Source organism: Malaclemys terrapin, chromosome 3, assembly GCF_027887155.1.
Source record: "Malaclemys terrapin pileata isolate rMalTer1 chromosome 3, rMalTer1.hap1, whole genome shotgun sequence".
NCBI classification, from domain to species: domain Eukaryota; kingdom Metazoa; phylum Chordata; order Testudines; family Emydidae; genus Malaclemys; species Malaclemys terrapin.
In genome coordinates, this window is record NC_071507.1 from 146,809,474 (window position 1) to 146,830,190 (window position 20,717).

Here is a 20,717-nt window from a genome sequence, read left to right on the forward strand (position 1 = left end):
TACGGTAAGTAAGTATATTTTGCACCTTGGAAAAAAAGTAGCAAGTAGAAAATTGAATTTACAAGGAACAATTTTTATACAGTGTAAGCCACTTTATTTACATTGTTCTTCAGAGTTTTATCAATACTTCCAGTGTGTCATTTATCATCCAATGACAACTGAAAATCTCAAAGCCAGGATGTTAGATTTACATTTATCAACAAACAATGCTGTGTTTTAGCACTTTAACATTAACAATATTACATAAGTGTTTGTTTTCCCAAAAGTCTAAGACAATCCACTGGACTTAATGAAAGTCACTGATATTGACTATGTTTGACGGTAAAGAACGAAACTGTAGAATATACTTTCCAAATGATACTTGCAAGGACTCTGTCAGGCACTTTAGATCCACAGTTTGGGTTTTATAGAAATCTAAAAATCCAGCCTTTTTTTTTAAAGTTTCTTCAAAAAGTTGTTTTTTATTTAGACATACTCACACAAGTATTTGCAATCCAAATATTATAGCTTTGTGCCAGTCCCAGGATCTAAAGTGTGACAGACTAGCTCATTTTCACTATTTAACCAGTGACATTCAAATGGTAAACAGACAGCAGATGGTAAAGAGTATATTAGATTTTTTAAAAATCTGTATTAATAATATATGGCATTATTCACAAGAGATAATGACATTTACTTAAAAAATAGGATCTTTATGCGGTCAGTGTCCTTTTTTTTAAAAGAGCAGATCAATATATATTTTTATCAAAATTATTTTACACATTTCTAGTAAATCATGCATTACTGCACATTATTTCTTTGTCCGTGTTTGATTGCCAGGTTTTGTAAACGCAGATACATCAAGATTTTCACCACTGTTGCACTGTTCATATAAAGTCTGAAATTTAAAAAGATAAAGGGGTAGAAATAGTCATTCCAAGAATTACTTATTCAAATGATGTCTGTTTGTAACAAATGATGGTATAGTGTACAAAATTGTTTCAATAGATAGTAATGAGTATCATCTAAACCCAGAACTAAAATTTTAGATATATGCAAATATGAGGAAATGAATAGGAAGACAGGGTAAAGCAATACTAGCATTAAATGCAGTTTAGTGTCCAGATGGTGAAAAACATATAAAGCAAGACCACTAAGAAAAAAAATATGAACATTTTGAGCAATGCAGGCAGAGGAGGGCCTGAAAATCACCAAGATCTAAATTACACCCAGTACCAGTATGGAATGATGAAGGTATTTGCATCCAGTTCCTTCTCCTCCTCCTCTATGCAAGTAGGTATAGTTCCATAGAGGAAATGGAAAAAAAATATTTGGCCATTGAGACATCTTGGGTGGGTGTCCATATTGACATTGCCACATCACAGGATAAAATTAGTGCGGTAAGAGAAATTTGTTAATGTCAAATGGCCGCCATCCATATGGACAAAATAGGTCTGACTAATAGAGATTATATCTAGGCAAGGAAGACCTATGGAGAAGCTAAGATATGTAACGACTCTGTTCTGGCCTAGCTGCCACAGAAGTGCACGAGGGATAGAACGAAACTGTTACTTGCACAGTAACTCTGGTTCTTTGAGATATGTTGTCCATATTTTATTTTTATACTTTACACCCACACCGTTGGGTGAACCTGTTGGGCTGTACCCGTTGAGGCAACACATCCTCACACACCTCTAACCGATGGCATTAAGGGCAGCACTGCCCTAATTATCCTTTAGTTCTTTTGCCATATGGAATCCTGATGTTAATAGACTCCAAGTAATGAGGATAGAAAGCACGTCATGGAACAGACATACAAACACAACATCTTAATCACAATTATTATACAGGTAAGTAACTTTGAGTGATTGTCCATCTATATATTCCACTGCTGGTGACTTCCAAGCAGTGACCCTTGCTGGAGGTGTGTACCAGGAATCTAGTGAACACAGAACTGTCCTGCCAAGTTTGTATCATCTCTGGATTCCCTTACTATGCCATAGTGTTGTGTCAACATGTGGCTGGAAAAAAGTCATTTTACACAGATCCATAATTGGTAGATTTCTGAAAGAGGCTACAGAAGTAGACCAAGTCATTGTGGAATGTCCAGTTAATCTTGAAGGTGGGTGGGTGTTAGGAGTTGGCTGATTGGATCTCCTCTTGTACTGGACTCTATTAGCAATTCTTTGTGATGAAACAGCCTCACCTTTAACTCCTTCTGCTTATGTTTGTGTGAGATTTCCTAATGTGCTCAGTCCGTTCTTAATAAAAACAAATTGCTCCATGTACAACTAAGAAATGCAATTTTTCTTCACCTTTGAGTTGTATTATTTGGTTCAAATGACACTCAAAACTGCTTCAGGTAAGAATTTGAGGTGTGGTTACAGGATATCTAGTCATTAGGGAAAATCATGTATGGTGGGTCTGCCATTAGAGCCTGTAAGTCTCTCATTCTTCCGGTCGATGTTACTATCACCAAAGAAGGATGTTTTTGATAAAGAGGTGAAACAGAGTATGGAGCGAGGGGCTGAAAGGGTAAAACCAGAGGACATAGTAGAATCAAATTTTAAAGTTCTCAGGAGGCACATATTCCTTTTCGAAAGTGAAGACTTATCAGACATTTTAGAAACCTTGCTACCTTTGGGTGAGAAAAAGTAGAAAAGTGCTGTATAGCAGGCAAAAAGCTGCCTCAAACTGCTCAGAGACAGGTGTGAGTTCTTGAGCTGTAGAAAGTAATCTAGGACCGAGATGTGAGACTGATGGAGACAAATAATGTTGATGGCACCTATATTAAGAATCTCTTTCATTTGGAGAGGAAAGTGGATTCTGTGTAGTCTCTCTGATGAAATCAGCTATTCAGCATCCTTGTCGTCAGATGGAGCGTCGTGGGATCTGGATACAGGATCTGTCCTTAACTCAGATATTGCATCCAAGAGCAGAGGTAAGGTTATTTGGTGGCTGAACTAAACCTTTGGAGATCTGCATACTAAATTGCCTTGGCCAAGTGGGGGATATCATAATTAAACGTGGCTATATTCTGCTTGATTTTCCTTAGAATTCTTGGTATCATGGCAATTGGGAGATACACATATAATAGTATCCAAGAGCCCTGGGTTTAGAATTGGATCTTGGGCCATCCCCCCGGAGCAGAATCAATGACATCTCATGGTTTCCCTAGTGCAGTGGTTCCCGAACTGGGGTTCGTGAACCCCTGGGGGTTCGCAAAATGTTTCAGGGGGTTATCAGGAAAAAATTCCCTAATGGCGGACAGCGCTGTCCTAGGGACCCCGGGCAACATGGGACCAGCAGCCCGGAGCCCCTGGACTTCCAAGCATTAAGCAGATCAATGCAAGCATATCTATCGCACTGAGGAGATTTAAACTTCAAGCCTCCTTATAAGAAATGGAAAGGGAGGTGGCTATTTTTTGCTGTTTTTAAAATTAAATAGGCAGCTAGTATTAAAATTATTATGAAGAATAAGTTTAAGTTTTGTTGTAACGTGTGTTGTTTGCCTGAACTGTCAAGACCTGAATCCTTGTGTAAGAGGAACTCTTTGAGCTGGCTTCTTAGATACCTTCATGCTGTTTCACATCTGATGCTTCTTGATGAAACGTAGAAGCCTTGTCTTATAACAAGCTTATTCAAAGTGATACAAGCTACAAAAGTGAGATCTTGGAAGAGTATTGCTGTTTTAATAATGTAATAAAAATAGTGTAATTATAAATAATAATTAATAGTGTGTAATAAACATGTCATAAAAACTAATTTTATATTTCCAAGATCACTGCTTTTATAATTTATACTCAGGTAAAAGAAAATCCCTGGAAATATTCATTTTTTGGAGGGGGTTTGCGAGACTTGACATTTTGGTGAAAGGGGTTCACAGGTTGTTAAAGTTTGGGAACCACTGCCCTAGTGGAACAGAACTACAGAGGGAAAACCCCATCTTGAGAAAATGAAGTGAATCACCTTTTATCTGAATTCCCTGCTGAGGTTATCCACTAGTAAATTGTGAATCCCTGGAAAGAGACTGTTAAAAATATTTAAAAAAAGATTATATATATATATATATATATATATATAAAAAAAATGAGAGAGAGAGGTGTGTGTGTGTATATATATATAAAAATGAGACAGAGAGAGAGAGATACCTCTCTCATAGAACTGGAAGGGACCCCAAAAGGTCATCGAGTCTAGCCCCCTTCCTTCACTAGCAGGACCAAGTACTGATTTTGCCCCAGATCCATAAATGGCCCCCTCAAGGACTGAACTCACAACCCTGGGTTTAGCAGGCCAATGCTCAAACCACTGAGCTATCCCTCCCCCTCATGATGTTGAAGAATGCAGAAATTCCAAAGTTATACTGCCTCCCAACGCAGTAGGGAGGATCTGGCTCATCCCTGCTAGTTTAGGTAAAATATAACAGTTGTGTTGGTCATTACTTGAACAGAGAGGCCTTTGATCTTTGCCAGAAAGACTTCACAAATTTGATGGATAGCTCTCAACTCCAGTATGTTTATGTGAAGTGATGTTTCTTGAGGTGACCAAATGCCCTGAGTTCGCACATTGTCTATATGGCCTACTCATTCTAGGGAAGATGCACCCATTACACGATCTTAGAGGGAAGGGGACTCCTTTGCTGGCTCTCTCTGGATCTATCTACTATTTCAGAGATAGTTTTACTATCAGTGGAACATGCCCCTAAAATTCCTGGCAAGTGACCTGTACCCAACACAGTGCAAAGGAAGGTAAAAACCCAAGTTCACTGCCAATCTGACCTGGCAGAAGATTCCTTCTCAGCCCCATGTGTGGTGATCAGTTAGACCCTGAGCATGTGAGCAAGACCAAGCCAGCTAAAGCACAAGAGAGAATACTCAGTGCCACCTCCTCTTTCTCTGAGTGTCCCGTTTTGGGGAAGTCATGTCTCACTTCCTTGAAGCTTTGAAAGGCTGCGCATTCCCATTGTTAGAAGTTTTACTGCTCTGTGACTGTTGATGTTTTCTCCTGAGGAGGCTAGTGGGACTTTTCCATCAAAAACATTTTAAGGGGGAGATCCCTCGCCTTTAAATTGCTACAGTGAACACATTTATGGGGGATATGAGTTTCCCCCAGGCAATGGACACAAGATGAGACCGGTATCGCCTTGTGGCAAGAGTCACATCTCTTAATACCAGGTGAGCCTGGCATTACGTCCATTAATTTTTCCCAGTTGGGAAGGGAAATGAAAAAAAAAAAAAAAACAAAAAAAAAAACCATTTATATATAGAAACTGGTTAAAGGACACTCTCTCTACTACTACTAAGCTAAGGAACCAAAAGGAATTTTTTTTTTAAATAACTGGCTAAGTAAAGTCTAATTAAAACTATCTAAGAGCTATAACACTAAAAACAGTATGTAAACTATTTTCTTTTCTAAAGATTACACTGGACTACAATTTTTGAGAAGTCGCCTGCTTCAGAGATAAAATGTGCTATTTATTATGTATTTTGATGTGCTGAATTCAAATATGACAATTAAAACAACTGGCTACTGTTTCTAAGATATTTAAATTTTTACATTTTGTGTCTAGGTATATTGTGTAGATAGTAGAGTTTTAATCATAAATTGTAAACCTAGGTCTTTTTATGTGTTTATGGTTGCTTTACATGATATTTCACCTGTCCTGTTTATGTAACACTTTAAAAATCAGCAAAAAGGGTTGTATAAATAAAATGTATTATGAAACAAAAGGCAAAAAAATATTATGTACATAGTTTAGTCCTATTCAGTGTCTACTCGGCGCTTCTTGGCTTGTCTCTTGTATTCATTAAATGGAGCATCTCTTGTCACTGTCCAGCAATAGTCTGCAAGCACTGATGGGCTCCATTTGCCCTGATAGAGTTTCTCCATTGTTGCAATGTCCTGGTGAAATCGCTCGCCGTGCTCGTCGCTCACTGCTCCGCAGTTTGGTGGAAAAAAAAATCTAGATGAGAGTGCAAAAAATGTATCTTTAGTGACATGTTGCAACCAAGGCTTTTGTATGCCTTGAGGAGGTTTTCCACCAACAACCTGTAGTTGTCTGCCTTGTTGTTTCCAAGAAAATTTATTGCCACCAATTGGAAGGCTTTCCATGCCATCTTTTCCTTGCCACGCACTGCACGGTCAAATGCATCATCTCGAAGAAGTTCACGAATCTGAGGACCAACAAAGACACCTTCCTTTATCTTAGCTTCACTTAACCTTGGAAATTTTCCACGGAGGTACTTGAAAGCTGCTTGTTTTGTCAATGGCCTTGACAAAGTTCTTCATCAGACCCAGCTTGATGTGTAAGGGTGGTAACAACATCTTCCTTGATTCAACAAGTGGTGGATGCTGAACACTTTTCCTCCCAGACTCCAATGACTGTCGGAGTGGCCAATCTTTCTTGATGTAGCGGGAATCTCTTGCACGACTATCCTATTCGCACAGAAAACACAGTACTTTGTGTATCCAGTTTGCAGACCAAGCAAGAGAGCAGCAACCTTCAAATCGCCACAGAGCTGCCACTGATGTTGGTCATAGTTTATGCACCTCAAAAGTTGTTTCATGTTGTCATAGGTTTCCTTCATATGGAATGCATGACCAACTGGAATTGATGGCAAAACATTGCCATTATGCAGTAAAACAGCTTTAAGACCCGTCTTCGATGAATCAATGAACAGTCTCCATTCATCTGGATCGTGAACGATGTTGAGGGCTGCCATCACACCATTGATGTTGTTGCAGGCTACAAGATCACCTTCCATGAAGAAGAATGGGACAAAATCCTTTTGAAGGTCACGGAACATGGAAACCCTAACATCACCTGCCAGGAGATTCCACTGCTGTAGTCTGGAACCCAACAGCTCTGCCTTACTCTTGGGTAGTTCCAAATCCCTGACAAGGTCATTCAGTTCACCTTGTGTTATGAGGTGTGGTTCAGAGGAGGAGGATGGGAGAAAATGTGGGTCCTGTGACCTTGATGTGATTCCCTATTGGGAGGGAAGGAGGTTCCCCCTGCCAACCTCCCAGAGACAGAGTGTATTCCCTGCCTCTACCATTGTCTTGTAAGCCTCAGACTGGATCTAAGCCCTCCTGGAGACCCTCTCGGATATCTGTGAGGTGTTGGGAGCAGTCAGCCATCAAACTGAGGTGGAGTGCTAATAAAGCATAGAACAGTCGCCCAGTTCAAAGGCACTCCCAACCCTGTTCAAGACTGGCTGTGGAGTGGGGCAGATTGGCAGAATGGACCCACTGTGTAAGCCTGCAGGGAGAGGCAAAGGAGGTACATTTTAAGCTGCTCTTCCCTATCTTTTTCTAGAATGTCATCTGGGGCGCTTCTGAGGCCTGGAAGAAAGGTGACACCTTGGCAGAGGGGTACTAGCTGCTTCCATAGAGAGGAATAACTGGGAAAGCATGCCTCAACACAAGGAAGAGGAAAAACAGCAGAAATAAAACCCTGCATCTGAACTGGGTCCCTGATGGACATGAAGATTTGCTCATTCATCCATATTGATTGCAGGAAAGTGCTGCTGTGCTAGCCCACTTCACAGCGGCTTGTTACTTTTGGTCAGGGCAGAACAACAAGACATGGGCTGTGTCAGAGAGGAGAGAGAGAGAGAGAGAGAGAGAGAGAGAGAGAGAGAGAGAAAGGAAAACAGTCAGCACAGGAAAACTAGGGAGAAACATTTATTGTGCAAGGTAAGGAGATGAGAAAAAATCCTGTTACCACCACCACTCTAACTCCCACCACTCAAGGATCATGAGAAATGGTAATTTACTAATCTGCAAGTTTCATGACAGTATTGCACAGGTCCTCTATATCGGGGGATAAAGTTTTGAAATACTTACTCCTATTAGCTTTGTGATGCACACACTTATTTTAACTAAACTGATTATATTTTAAAGAAATGTGAACATTATATTGGTATAAAAACTGTACTCACTCTAGCAGCTCTAGAAATAGAGTTAGGAGAATTCAGACCAATAAGTTGGCCAAGGATACGCTTCATTTCTTCTGTTGTTCCTTTTGTATTCAGACCACCTACGGCTATTCAAAAATAGTTATTTTGAAACCCGCATTCTAAGTGTAATTTACAAAATGTATAAAATCAGTCTTTTATTTTGAATATATAAGAATTTCAGAATTAAGATACTGGAGCCCTTGCCAACACATACAGAAGTGTAACAGAAACACTTATGCATAACACCAATAACTGGAGAATGCACACAAAAAAAGGCATTCCTCTTTAAAATCAAAATAAATTTAAAGAAATCTAGAAAATGTTCGCTAATTTATTGTGATATAACTTTAATATAAAATGTAAAAATTACCTGTCTGTGGATAGGTTTGAATGTGCACATATGGATGAGTCAACAATTCAGAAATTGATATTCTTTGTTTAGGGTTCCTTATTAAACAGCACTACAAAACAAAAAGATTGAAAAAGTAGGTTGAGTGGGTGAATAATTGAAGCTTTGTTTTCTACAGTTAAATACACATGCTCAATTTCCTGAATCATTACAGTTATCCTGGTATCCATGTACAAATCTGTAACTTATAAAACTTGTTTTGGTAGGATATCATCAAATTGGCTATATCTGTTGAACTGGAAGGAAGCTGTAACACATGTATGGATCCTCATCTCTTAAAACCAAGACGCCTAGAAATCCCCCTCTTCACAGAACAGAAACTGAAATACTCCTGTAATATCACTCCTCTATAGGCAAGAGGAGTAAGGCTCTCCTGTTGTAAATGCCAAAGTAGTCTGACATAGTTTAATTAGGGATAGAACTGGGAAAAATAGTTTGAGCAAATAAATAAAATAAAATATTTATTTATTTATTTATGGGAATGCAGATTCTGATCAACTAAACATTTCACAAATTTGTGTAGAAAAAAATTCTACTTGAAATTCTACTTTCAAAATTTTCTTCAATTTTATTAAAAAATCAAATCAAAACAAAATCAAAACAACTAGAAATATTTCCCCTAACTTTATCAGAAATCCCAGCTACACCAAAAAAAAAAAATCAATTCTTCAAAGATCTAGATTGGAGTCGTAACTTTCATGTCACCGGGTTAACAAACATATACCCCACACACACATTATCAATGCTTAATCCTAAACTACATCAACTAATAATCATAATAGACTTTCATGGGCGACGATTACTTTGACACTAGTGAACCAGGATACAGCTATCCTCTAGTTACGTTTTAAATGAAGACACAACTTACCTGACAGGTTACAGTTTACAGAAGAGGTACACTAACAATGGAGCCTTTGACTTGGCTCTGTTTGGACAGATCACATTGGAATACACCTTTTTTACTTTTAAATTCAGAATTGGAAGTTTTTAAAAACCCTATCTTCTGAATAGGAATTCTAATTATGCAGTCACATTAATTTGCATTAACATGAATGTAATAGCTACAGATTTAGTCACATTTGTGCAGAAATTAGATGCCAAGAAATTTCATTAACAGAGTTAAGGTTGCCCAGTAGGCTCCCAAAACGTGGAGAGTGGCTAAATTTAAACCTCTGAAAACCAGAATATACTGTGTACACTACCCCCACAATGTAACCTTAATTCTGTCCCCTGAAATTGGCAAAAGTCGCAGAGAATGGTTCAATAAAGCGGTGTACCATAACAGGTAGACATGAGAAAGTTCTAACAACATGCCACCATGTGTTGTGCTCCACAGCCTTGAATTCCAGCATTTATCTGGATGTGCTCCAACTGCCTTCACTGTGTTAGGTGTAGCTATATTGAATGGTGGAGAGGTTAGTTGGAGCAGCTTGGCAGAGCTGTTATTACAATGTGATAAGAGGCACGTGTGTTTTTAAAGGTTCAAGTATGCCTCATTTTAATGCTGAGTTTTGTAGACTGTGTCCACAGAGGAGCACAATGGGGTCTTCTTGCCTTGGGGAATCCCAGCACTCAGGTGGCATATAGGACAGTAGCCTCCAAGGAGTGAGGGATAAGTGAAAACAATGTCTCAGAACGAATTCTCAGGGCAAGTGTGGAGGCATGGTAACATTTAGCGAGCCTGGGATGGTTTGGGTGTAGGCCAAGTATAGTTAGCTCCTGTTCACTATGCCTGACCTAACCATGAGCATTGCTTTTCCAAGGAGAAAGAGTTAGACTTTGTCCTACAGTGCTCAGGTGCTCTGTTCCCAAAAAGTGTTCTGTAACATCTGTAAGGGTCAAGTGATAGTATTTGTTATTGGTATACCGGGGCATCATTCAGGAACAAAGTTAAGGTTGGGTTGGGTAACTAGTGTGTACTTTACTTATATTTCCTGGTTTTCAGATGTTTAAATTTAGACAGACACTCTCCATATTCTGGAAGGACACTAGGCACCACTTAACTCCATGTTAATGAAATTTCTGGGCATTTAGTTTCCTTCACTGAAAAAAAAAAAAAAAAAATTCTCAGCTCCCCGATTTACCACAGCCTAGCTCTGCCCTTCCACTGCCTTTGGCTCGTAGGCAATGATTATCCCAGCCAAAGAATGACTGCATGTTAGTCCCTTCACAACTTCCGCATCATCTCCTCTCCCTTCTCTCTGCCTGTCCAGCACAGCCTGGCTCTCCCGGTCCAACCATCTTTCCCACAGAGAGGCAGGTGTCAGCATGGGACACACAGGTTGAGGATCTGGAGAGAGGCTACAGGAATAAGCATGGAATCAGTGGGGCAGACATGAGAGGAAGCATGGTCCAGTGCATAGGACCTGGGACTCCTGGGTTCCATTCCCTGCTCTGCAATAGACTTCCTTAAGCAAGGAAGGATGTGACCTTAAGCAAGTCTAAGTCTCTGTACCTTAATTTCCCATCTGTGGAAATGGGGATAATGGTATGTAAGAACATAAGAACGGCCATACTTGGTCAGACCAAAGGTCAATCTAGCCCAGTACCCTGTCTTCCGACAGTGGCCAAAGCCAAGTGTCCCAGAGGAAATGCATAGAACAGGTAATCATCAAGTGATCCATCCCATCACCCATTCCCAGCTTCTGGCAAACAGAGGCTAGGGATACCATCCCTGCCCATCCTCGTCAATAGCCATTGATGGACCTATCCTCCATGAATTTATCTAGTTATTTTTTTTAACCCTGTTATAGTCTTGGCCTTGATAACATCCTCTGGCAAGGAGTTCCACAGGTTGACTGTGCATTGTGCGGGGAAAAAAACGGTTACCTAACTTTCGTAACTGTTGTTCTTAGAGATGTGTTGCTCATGTCCATTCGTAGTAGGTGTGCGCGCGCCATGTGCACAGTCGTCAGAAGGTTTTTTCCCTAGCGATACCCATTGGGTCGGCTGTGGAGCCCCCTGGCGACCCGCCACTTCTTCAGTTCCTTTTTGCCAGGAAACTCTGACAGAGAGGAAGGCGGATGGGTCTTGGAATAGACTGAGCAACACACCTCAAAGAACAACAGTTACGAAATGTAGGTAACTTTTTTCTTCTTCGCGTGCTCTCTCATGTCGATTTCAAATAGGTGACTCCCAAGCCTTGCTAGGAGGCAGGGTCAGAGTTCATGGAATTGCTGGCTGAAGCACTTCTCTGCCAAATGCTGCATTGTCCCTGGCATGCTGATAATGGCATAATCAGAGGTGAACGTGTGGATAGATGACCACATTGCCACCCTGCAGATCTCCTGGATTGGGACCTGGGCCAGGAATGCCGCCGAGGAGGCCTACGCTCTTGTAGAATGTGCCGTTAGTGCAGGGACAGGTATCTTTCCCAAATCATAACATGCCCAAATACAGGACGTGAACTGGCTTTGGGAGTGTAACCACCTTGTCCAGACTGTCACGCCCAGGCCTGGAGAGGTCTGAGCCTCAGCCTCGCATGCTGTACCACACATGTATAAGTTGCCATATGTCCGAGAAGTTTCAAGCAATTCCTCGCTGTGGTGGTAGGGTATTGCTTGAAGCCCTGTATGATGTCTTGCATTGTCTGAAAAAGAGACTCTGGCAGGAAGGCTCTGGCCTGACCAAAGACCAATAAACTCTATTCTCTGAATAGGGGAAAGAGTTGATTTGTGTATATTCAGAAGGAGACGGAGCCTGTCGAAGATGGATCTCATCAGGTTGACGTGTTGCTCCACTTGTGCCCTGGAGTGGCCCCTGACCAGCCAGTCATTGAGGAAGACCTGCACCTGCCTTCTTCTCAGGAAGGCGGCTCTGACTGCCATGCACTTGGTAAAAACTCAAGGGGCTGCTGCCAGACCGAAGGGGAGGACTGTAAACTGGTAATAGTTGTGGTTCACTACGAACCTGTCTTTGGGCTGGAATTATCGATATGTGGAAGTACATGTTCTTGAGGTCGAGGGTGACACAGCAGTCTCCTGGATCCAGAGATGGAATGATAGCAGTCAGAGAGACCATGTGGAACCTCAACTTCTTCATGAATCTGTTGAGGCCTCGCAGGTCAAGAATGGGTCTGAGATCCTTTGGCTTTGGGGATTAGGAAATATCGGGAGTAGAATCCCTTGCCCCATAGCACCTGAGGAACTTCCTCCACTGCTCCCGCAGTGAGACACGTCTGATCCTCCTGCATGAGGAGTTGCTCGTGAGAAGGGTCCCTGAAGAGAGACAAGGAAGAGGTGGTGGGAGGGAGGGAAGGAGCAAAATTGGGGAGAATATCCCACTTCTACAGTGCGAAGGAGCCAGCGATCTGAAGTGGGACCATTCACGGTAGAAATGGACAGACGATTCAGAAAACCTGGTTAAGGATCTGTGAGTGGACTGGTGTGTTGCCCCTGGGTGCCCCTTCAAAAGTCTTGGTTAGAGCCTGATGGACTGCCTTGCCGAGCCCTGGCCTTTACTGGGTGGTGGATGGGGAGGCTTATGCTTGCCATTCTTGCCCCACTTCCTGGAAAAGTCTTGTCTAGGCTAGGGAGGATATAAGCGCTGAGAGGGCTAGGGCTTAAAGTACTTTTGCTGGGTGGTGGGGGTATGCAGGCCCAATTATTTTAATGTTGCCCGTGACTCCTTCAGCTTGTGGGGCTTGGAGTCTGTCTGCTCCAAAAACAATACCATGCCGTCAAAGGGCAAGTCCTGAATTGTTTGCTGGACCTCTGGTGGAAGGCCTGACACCTGGAGTCGTGAACTCCTCTTCATGGCTACGGCAGAGGACATGGTTTGTGTGGCCGAATCTGCTGTGTCCAGTGAGGCCTGTAAAGAGGTCTGTGCCACTGCCTTGCCATCCTATACTCTGGCAGCAAACTCCACCCTAGAGTCTGACGGGACCTATTCCTTAAATTTCATTATGGAGTTCAATTAATTGAAATTATATCTACTAAGAATTGCTTGCTGGTTAACAATCCAAAGCTGGAGCCCCCTGGTGGAGTACACCTTCTGGCCAAAGAGGTCCAGCTTCTTCGAGTCCTTGGATTTTGGGGTTGGCCCCGTCTCTCTCTCTCTCTCTCTCTCATTGACCACTGCAACAACAAGCAAACCTGGCTGCGGATGAGTAAATACGTATTCGTATCCCTGAGAGGGACAAAATACTTCCTCTCCACCCACTCAGCTGTAGGGGAAATGGAGGCAGGAGTCTGCCACAAGGTTTTTGTAGTGGCTTGAATCGTTTTAATGAGAAACAATGCCACCTTGGATGGCCACTCAGAGGTTAATATGTCTACCATGGGGTCCTCAGACTCAACCACCTCCTCAGCCTGTAGCCCCATGTTATTGGCTACCATGTGTAACAGTTCCTGGTGCGCTCTGTTATCAACGGGGGGCGGCCCAGAGGACAAAGACCCCGCCACTGCCTCATCAGGCGAGGATGACGACAAAGCCCTAGGCAGCACTGGGCCCTCTTATCCCTCCGGCTCCCTGGACGAGTGCTGTGCTGTTCAGCGCCGACTGTGGCCTCGGTGGTGGAGCTGGGACCTGGATGGGGCTCTATGCTGTGGACCGAAGCCGTCTCGGTGCCCCGAGGTGTGGGACAATCCCAGGACATTATGGGGGCACGTACCTCTGGAGTGCATGTACTGGGCTTGGTGGTATGCCCACAGGGACCAGAATGGCCATTGCACAGGCCCCTGCCACGGCATCATCCCCGCCTCCTGCCTGTAGCAGTGCCGCTGCAATCGGTGCCAGCTGCGCCAGGAATAGTAAGACTCCACTGTGAGTCCAATGACAGGGACCCTGAGTGCAGACACCACAGTGGTGTCGACTGCGATGGTGCCAGAGAGCGGTGCCGCGGAGAAGGCAAATGGTGCCTCATCATCCCGAGCTTGCCTCTGGGCGGTGCTGGAGGTCTGTCTGGGCTGGCGGAGGGACTGCGGAGCCGTCATGGCAATCAAGTCCCTGGCCGCATCAACTATGTCCAGGGCGGAAGGGAGCTCCACTTGGCACACTCTAGCAGGAGAATCCACTGGCACCAGACTCGACTGACTCCTCTGTGAGCGCACTCCTTCTGTCTTCTTGTGCCACTTATGCGGTACCGGTGAATGTGAGTGGTGCCATGTTGCCGCCACGGGCTTCAGCACCAGGGAGTGTCGGTGTCAGGGGTCTCTATGCCCAGAGTCCTTCCTCGGTGCCGTTTCTTGAACAGAGGCTGAAGCACTCTGCACGGAGCTGGCAGGGGATGGAGGGCTGCCTCCATAAGGAACCCTTTACAGATTTTGTAGCGATCTGTTTGATGCACCCTCCCCCAGACACTTCAGGCAAGAGTCGTGGGGGTCACCCATTGGCATGGGCTTGTGGCAGGTCCCGCATGTCTTAAACTCTTGGGATTGAGGCATGCCCCGAGCTCCAAGAGGGGAGAAAATTGGGGTCGGGGGGGGGGGAAGCCCCCTACTTCTAACTAACTATGAAGACTAACACTAACTAATTAACTATTTACAGTATATTCAAAGTTCAATCACTAGGGGAAACGCTTGCTGAGACATGCAGCTCCAACGACCATCACTGGTGGTAAGAAGGAACTGAAGAGGTGGCGGGTTGGCAGCTACTATATGCACACCATGAAGGCACGACTTTAGGGGATTCCACAGCCGACCCAACGGGTACCGCTAGGGGATAAACCTTTCGACAACTGTGCACGCAGCGCGCGCACACCTACTTGGAATCGACATGAGCAAGCACTTGAAGAACTGTGCATTGTGTGGAGAAAAAAAAAGTACTTCCCTACCTCACAGGGGCATCGTGAGGATAAATACATTAAAAATTGTGAGGCACTCAGATTGTGAGGCACTACAGTGACATGGGCCAAATAAGTACCTACCATTGATTGATAAATGTGGGAGTTTTGGAGGGGCATAACAAACCCCTGTAACATTCCCCCCACTGAATAGCTCTGATCCCTTCCTTTCCTCCCCCTCTTTCAACGACTTTACACATCCATTTGCAACCTAGGAAACAGAGGGGTGAAGTAGCCCATTTATTTCAATGGGATGTTCTCACCTGAATGAAAACACCCCATGGAGATGAATACAGTCTGAAACAATAGCTCTGAGATGTGATAACTGCTCCTTTCTTCTCTGTGGGTATTCTCACTCACATCCCCACTAACACTACTACGCTGTATCCTCATGAAACCCAGCAAGGTTCAAGACAATACAAGTAAGCATGTGGATTTTAGAGCCTTTAGAAAAGCTGACCATTAAACAGAAAGTGCTGCCAACCCTAACTTTTGGAGAACTGGTGTTATGCTATAATATATATTTTGAAGATCAACTACAACATACCTATTATTAAAAAGGGATCATGTAATACAACTGGTTGTGATCCAGTTTTACTTTATGCAACATAAATCGTTAGTATTTCCATTAAGTTTCTCAGTTCATGCTCCACAAACGTGCCCCATCAACCCATCAAAGGGTAAACTGCCTTCACCAGATCAAGAGCAGTATCTGGATTCTGAATCTATATTCCCTGCTAGGTATATTCTGGGAATCTATATTCCCTGTCAGCAACTCAACTGGACTCAGTTTTGGTTTTTTAGAGACATGAAAAATTTGGCTCAGTTCCAATTTGTGGGGAGTATGGGAAAGAACATTTTTTCTGGGCAGGGCATATGTTGCACTTGTATTATGACTCAGCCAAATCAACCAGGTCATACAGCCTAATCTATATAGTTACTTATCACATTTGCAAATTGAGCTGAAAAATCATGCTCAAGCAAGAGGAAGCCATATAGTTAGCCTTAGCACTAATTAAACTTCATTTTGGTGGTCATATCCATCATTACATGCACAATCAGAATTATGCCCATCTGGGAACCAAATTAGAAAATGTTTCAGAAGAAGTCAAGTCGTATCTACTCAGATTACAACAGTCTAGTAAAGGAACAACCATCATTTGAATCTGAATTCAACTTTTTTAAAAAACTAAAAATATTAAAGAAAGTTACCTTTAACACATCCTGGAGATCTTTTTCTGCAATATCAGGGAACTCTATTTCATAACTAGGATCAATTATAGCATGAAGTTTGGTGATCTGATTTGTTATGTGCTGAAACGGAGTCCTTCCATAAGTCATACAATATAAAATGCATCCCAATGACCAAACATCACTTTTGGGACTTATCTAAAAACAAACAAAGTAATTATCTGAATAATAATAATATTAATTACTTTAGTTTAAAAGAGAATGATCTCTTTTCTCATAGTTACCAAACATCATTTACTTCGTGTAATATAATTTTACTTGAGCAAGAAGATACAATGGGGGGGGTGTTACATAGTCTGATGATTCGCCTTAGTGTTTATGCACAAAAGCCAAAGGCTGAGTGCCATTCACTGCCAACATATGTCATTATTAGACCATAAACACAGATCTTGGGAGTGTCTTGTTACAATATTAACTTCTAAATAAATATATTCTAAAGAATTATTTTTTGAGGACTAGATTGTCTTTCCCAAGTGTAACCCAACTTAAAAAGCTAAAGAGTTAGTGATAAAATTAAAACAAAATATTTGATTTTAAAGTTGAACTTGATATTGCTTTTGACAGTTTCTTAAAATAGTTATTTCCTCTTGGCATCTCTTCACAAAGATGGTGGTGAAGAAAAGAAAGCAAACAACCAACTGCATTATCTGGGATATGATAATGTAGGGGTTTGGGTTTGTTTGTTTGGGGTTTTGTTTTTGATGGTACATGATCCCAGAACTGCCTCCATATCAATCAGTCATTGGGGAGTGGGAGGAGGAGACACAGTTTAGCCTCAATTGAGATATATTACCCTGACAATAATACAGCAGTTCTTTTTGTCAGCGTTTTCCTCACTAACCCCATCACCCGTGTATGATCAAATTATAAATGGGAAGAGACTACTGATTCCAAAGCCAGAGGATCTGATAATCACCAACATGGATCTCTTAGAAGGAAAGGTAAGTTAGTGGCTGTTTAATAAAAGTTGCATCCCAGTGAGTAGGGCTGTCTTTATTTTTAAAATGAAGACATTTCACTAGGCATCTGTGTTTTCTACAGAACTTACTTTTTGTCTACAGATGTCATAGGAGGACACTGGCACAACCACCACGCCATATTACTTACCCGACATGCATTGGGGTTTGATCAAAAATTAGAAATATTAGATTCCTAAGCCAGGACCCTTCATGCAGGATCTTATGAATGAAGCCTTTGATTAACACATGGGGTGAAAGCTTCACCCTCTGTCAGGCAAAGTAAGAGGGCCAGAGCAGCACAAAAACATCCTTAAAGAACAGTATTTGGTCGGGGGCGGAATCCCTCGGTCCTGGCACTGCAGAACACAGCCTGTAAGCCTGTCTTTGAGGACCCCACGCAAGCCCTGGTATAAGAGGCAAATGGGAGGGAGGGAGGGACATGTCTGGCCAGGGACCACAGCCTGTAGCACTCTGGCCTGTAGGGCAGCCCTGGAATACTTTAGACAGGCTACCAGGACAGTTTAACTTGTGCTAGGGGACTGCTCCATTGCCTGGAGCAGCCCAGGACTGGGAAGGTGCAAAGATGGCTTAAACCCATCTTTATCTGCTTTTCCCATTGGGCTGAGAGTTCTTTGCTACATCTCTCAGAAGTGCAGCACAGAATCTCACCCAGTAAGTTTAATGCTAACCCAGATGTGGTGGGCAATGTACTTTGGTATATGGCTCAGATGGTCATGCAAGGTGCTCACTTCAGTAACCTCTTTGTGCAAAGATCTTACAGACCATTACTGAGCTAAGTTAGAGTAGCTATTTTTAAAATGCTAACAAGAACAGTAGATGAAATAATCCCACATCTTCATTTCACCATTCTGCCAAAATTGTTAAGATCAGAGGTGAAACCTTAGCACAACCTTATACCCATACTATAATATCAACATACCAAAATATCATATTGTGGATAATGAGAGAAAGTGAATCCTCCTGTAGATCTGAAACATCCTAACTTAATACTATTTGAAAGGGTTATTTAAATCTGTGCACTAAATATTACTATAGCTATAATTGAGCAGCCTCAAATCAAACACAACCAAATCAAATTTACCCTAAGCTTGAGATTAAGATTTAAAAGTTTCAACCTGAAAAGATACAATTTTGCCAAAATTATAATTTTTTGGAAGTAAAGTGTGTATAAAACATTAACTCCACTAGAAGCAGTATGCTGATGACATTCAGCTATATATCTCATTCTCCACTGATGCCACCACTACTAACACGTCAGAATGCCTACAAGAAATTAGCTCTAGGATAAAGAGCAGCTGGCTCAAACCGAACTGAGGTAAGACCAAAGTGATGCTTGTTGAAGAGAGAACACTTTGAAGAAATGGCCCAGTTTATTGTCCCCACCTTCCATCAGAGGCATACAGCCCCCATTCATCACAGCTGTGCAAAGACTTGGCATTATGTCGGATTTCTCACTACACTTGAATAACCAAGTAATAGTTTCCAAAAACACCTTTCACCTCCAACTTGCTAGGAAACTTCACCCCTTCCTCGCAGATAATGAGATGGCCATTATAATACATGCATCTGTCACCTCCAAAATGGATTACTGCAACTCATTGCATCTGAAGATGACCCACAGGTCCAGATGGCACAGAATGAGGTTGCCTAATTTCTCCATGGCTCTGAACACATCGGATCTATGCTAACGTCCCTCCAAGGGCTCCCAGTCAGCTCCAGATGCTGATTTGAGGCTTGGGTCCTAATTTTCAAAGTAATTAGTGGATCAAGCCCTAGCTACATGAAAGACTAAATTTTGATTTATGAACCACTGTAATAGCTATGATCCTTTAAAACAGAGATCACAAAGCATGTGAGAGCTGGGGACAAACCATTCTTGGTCAAGTGGATCCAGCTAGCGAACAAATTGCTGGAGGACCATCTTTAGGGAACATTGCAAAACCTCCCTCCGAGAAAGCCTTTCACCATAAGTGACTCTCACAACATGAAAACAAAAAAGCCTACCTCAAGCAGGGTTTTGATTCCCAAAAGAGAGAAGTGCTAGAGACTCCATGATGTCCACAAGGGGCTTTGAGCCCCTTTCATGTAAAATCAATATCAACAGCAGATAGGCAGACAGTATAGGCAGTAGTATAAAGGCATAAGATAAAAGTTTGCAAAAAGATTTTCTTACTGTCAGGGCTTGAAGAAGTTTACTTCATCCTTACTGACCAGAGCGCATAAAATTACTAGCCAGACTGAAAGTTATACCTGGCTATGTCTCCCATGAAGCCCCATTTCAATTTTTAAAGGAATGCACAATTTCTCATGCACAGTATTTAACTAGAACATTGACAGCCAGCTTCCTTTTAAAAAAGGATTAACATAGCTTATTCTACAAGAGTCTCCTACTATCCTATCTTCCTTTCCTTCTAGCTTCAATCTACTTTTTCCTGTCTTTCCTTTTGATCAGAGATCATAACTTCTCAATTCCCCATCTCTTTCTTTATTTAGCACCTCAATCATACCCACCCATCTGTTGCCACTCGAGACTGCCCTACTCCCCTTCACCTCCAAGTTAAAAGCAAGCATGTACCTGGCCTGTGAGTCTATCCAGTTGCCTTGATGAAATAGCTTTTGTTTCCTCAAAATGTCTGGAATATTTCTCCCTTTATCATTTTTTATATATTATAAAAAGAGAGAGAGAGAGAGAGAGAGAGAGAGAGAGAGAGAGAGAATATATGTTACCTTTGATCTTGATTTCCCATTTTCTCCATAGGAAGACATATCTTTGATTGCCTCTGGTGGCATGTAATTAATTGTGCCAACCTAGTAATAAAAAACATATATATTTTTAAATTAACCAAGTGTTTAATGGAATCTAATTAACTTGAAAAATTTCTTTTGACAGTTTGCAGTCTAATAAAAGCCTTGAAAAGCAACATTCCAGACTGAGAATCTGGGTATTTCTGCCATGCTCTGGCTTTCAGTTGTCTAAACTTTAAAGTTAACAATATGCATGCAATAAGCACAGAAATTCACTCTAAATAATAATGAGTAGCTTAAGTTTTATTAGCGCATATCTTATCTACAGATACATAAAAAGTACTGTGTAGCACAAAATTCTAATGTTTGTTGTTTTCTTTAGGTTAGTAGATCACTTAACGTAGCAGACACAGAAATTACATTTTATAAAACACAGTACTCCATCTACTAAAAATATTTCACCTGTGAATCTTTAACAATGCTTGTCACATCTGGCTGCATTTGGTTCGCAATGCCAAAATCAATTAGTTTTAGCATTCCATCAACTATCAGAAAGTTTGCTGGTTTCAGATCACTGTGCACAATGCCTGCAAGGTAAGAAAACTCCAAGA

The 20,717-nt window shown here is 41.9% G+C and overlaps 1 protein-coding gene across 2 annotated transcripts in view; it reads right to left on the reverse strand.

Annotated features, from left to right (window-relative positions):
• Window positions 1-441: 441 nt before the first annotated feature.
• The window catches only part of TTK (TTK protein kinase), a 98,493-nt gene continuing 78,217 nt past the window's right edge, over window positions 442-20,717 (reverse strand). For both annotated transcript variants that reach the window (XM_054021397.1, XM_054021396.1), the window contains exons 17-22: window positions 20,569-20,693; window positions 20,089-20,169; window positions 16,343-16,519; window positions 8,311-8,401; window positions 7,923-8,026; window positions 442-877 (exon numbers count right to left, since the gene is read on the reverse strand). In XM_054021397.1, coding sequence (XP_053877372.1) covers window positions 791-877; window positions 7,923-8,026; window positions 8,311-8,401; window positions 16,343-16,519; window positions 20,089-20,169; window positions 20,569-20,693 — 665 coding nt within the window. In that variant the 3' untranslated portion in view covers window positions 442-790. The remainder of the gene's footprint in view (window positions 878-7,922; window positions 8,027-8,310; window positions 8,402-16,342; window positions 16,520-20,088; window positions 20,170-20,568; window positions 20,694-20,717) is intronic.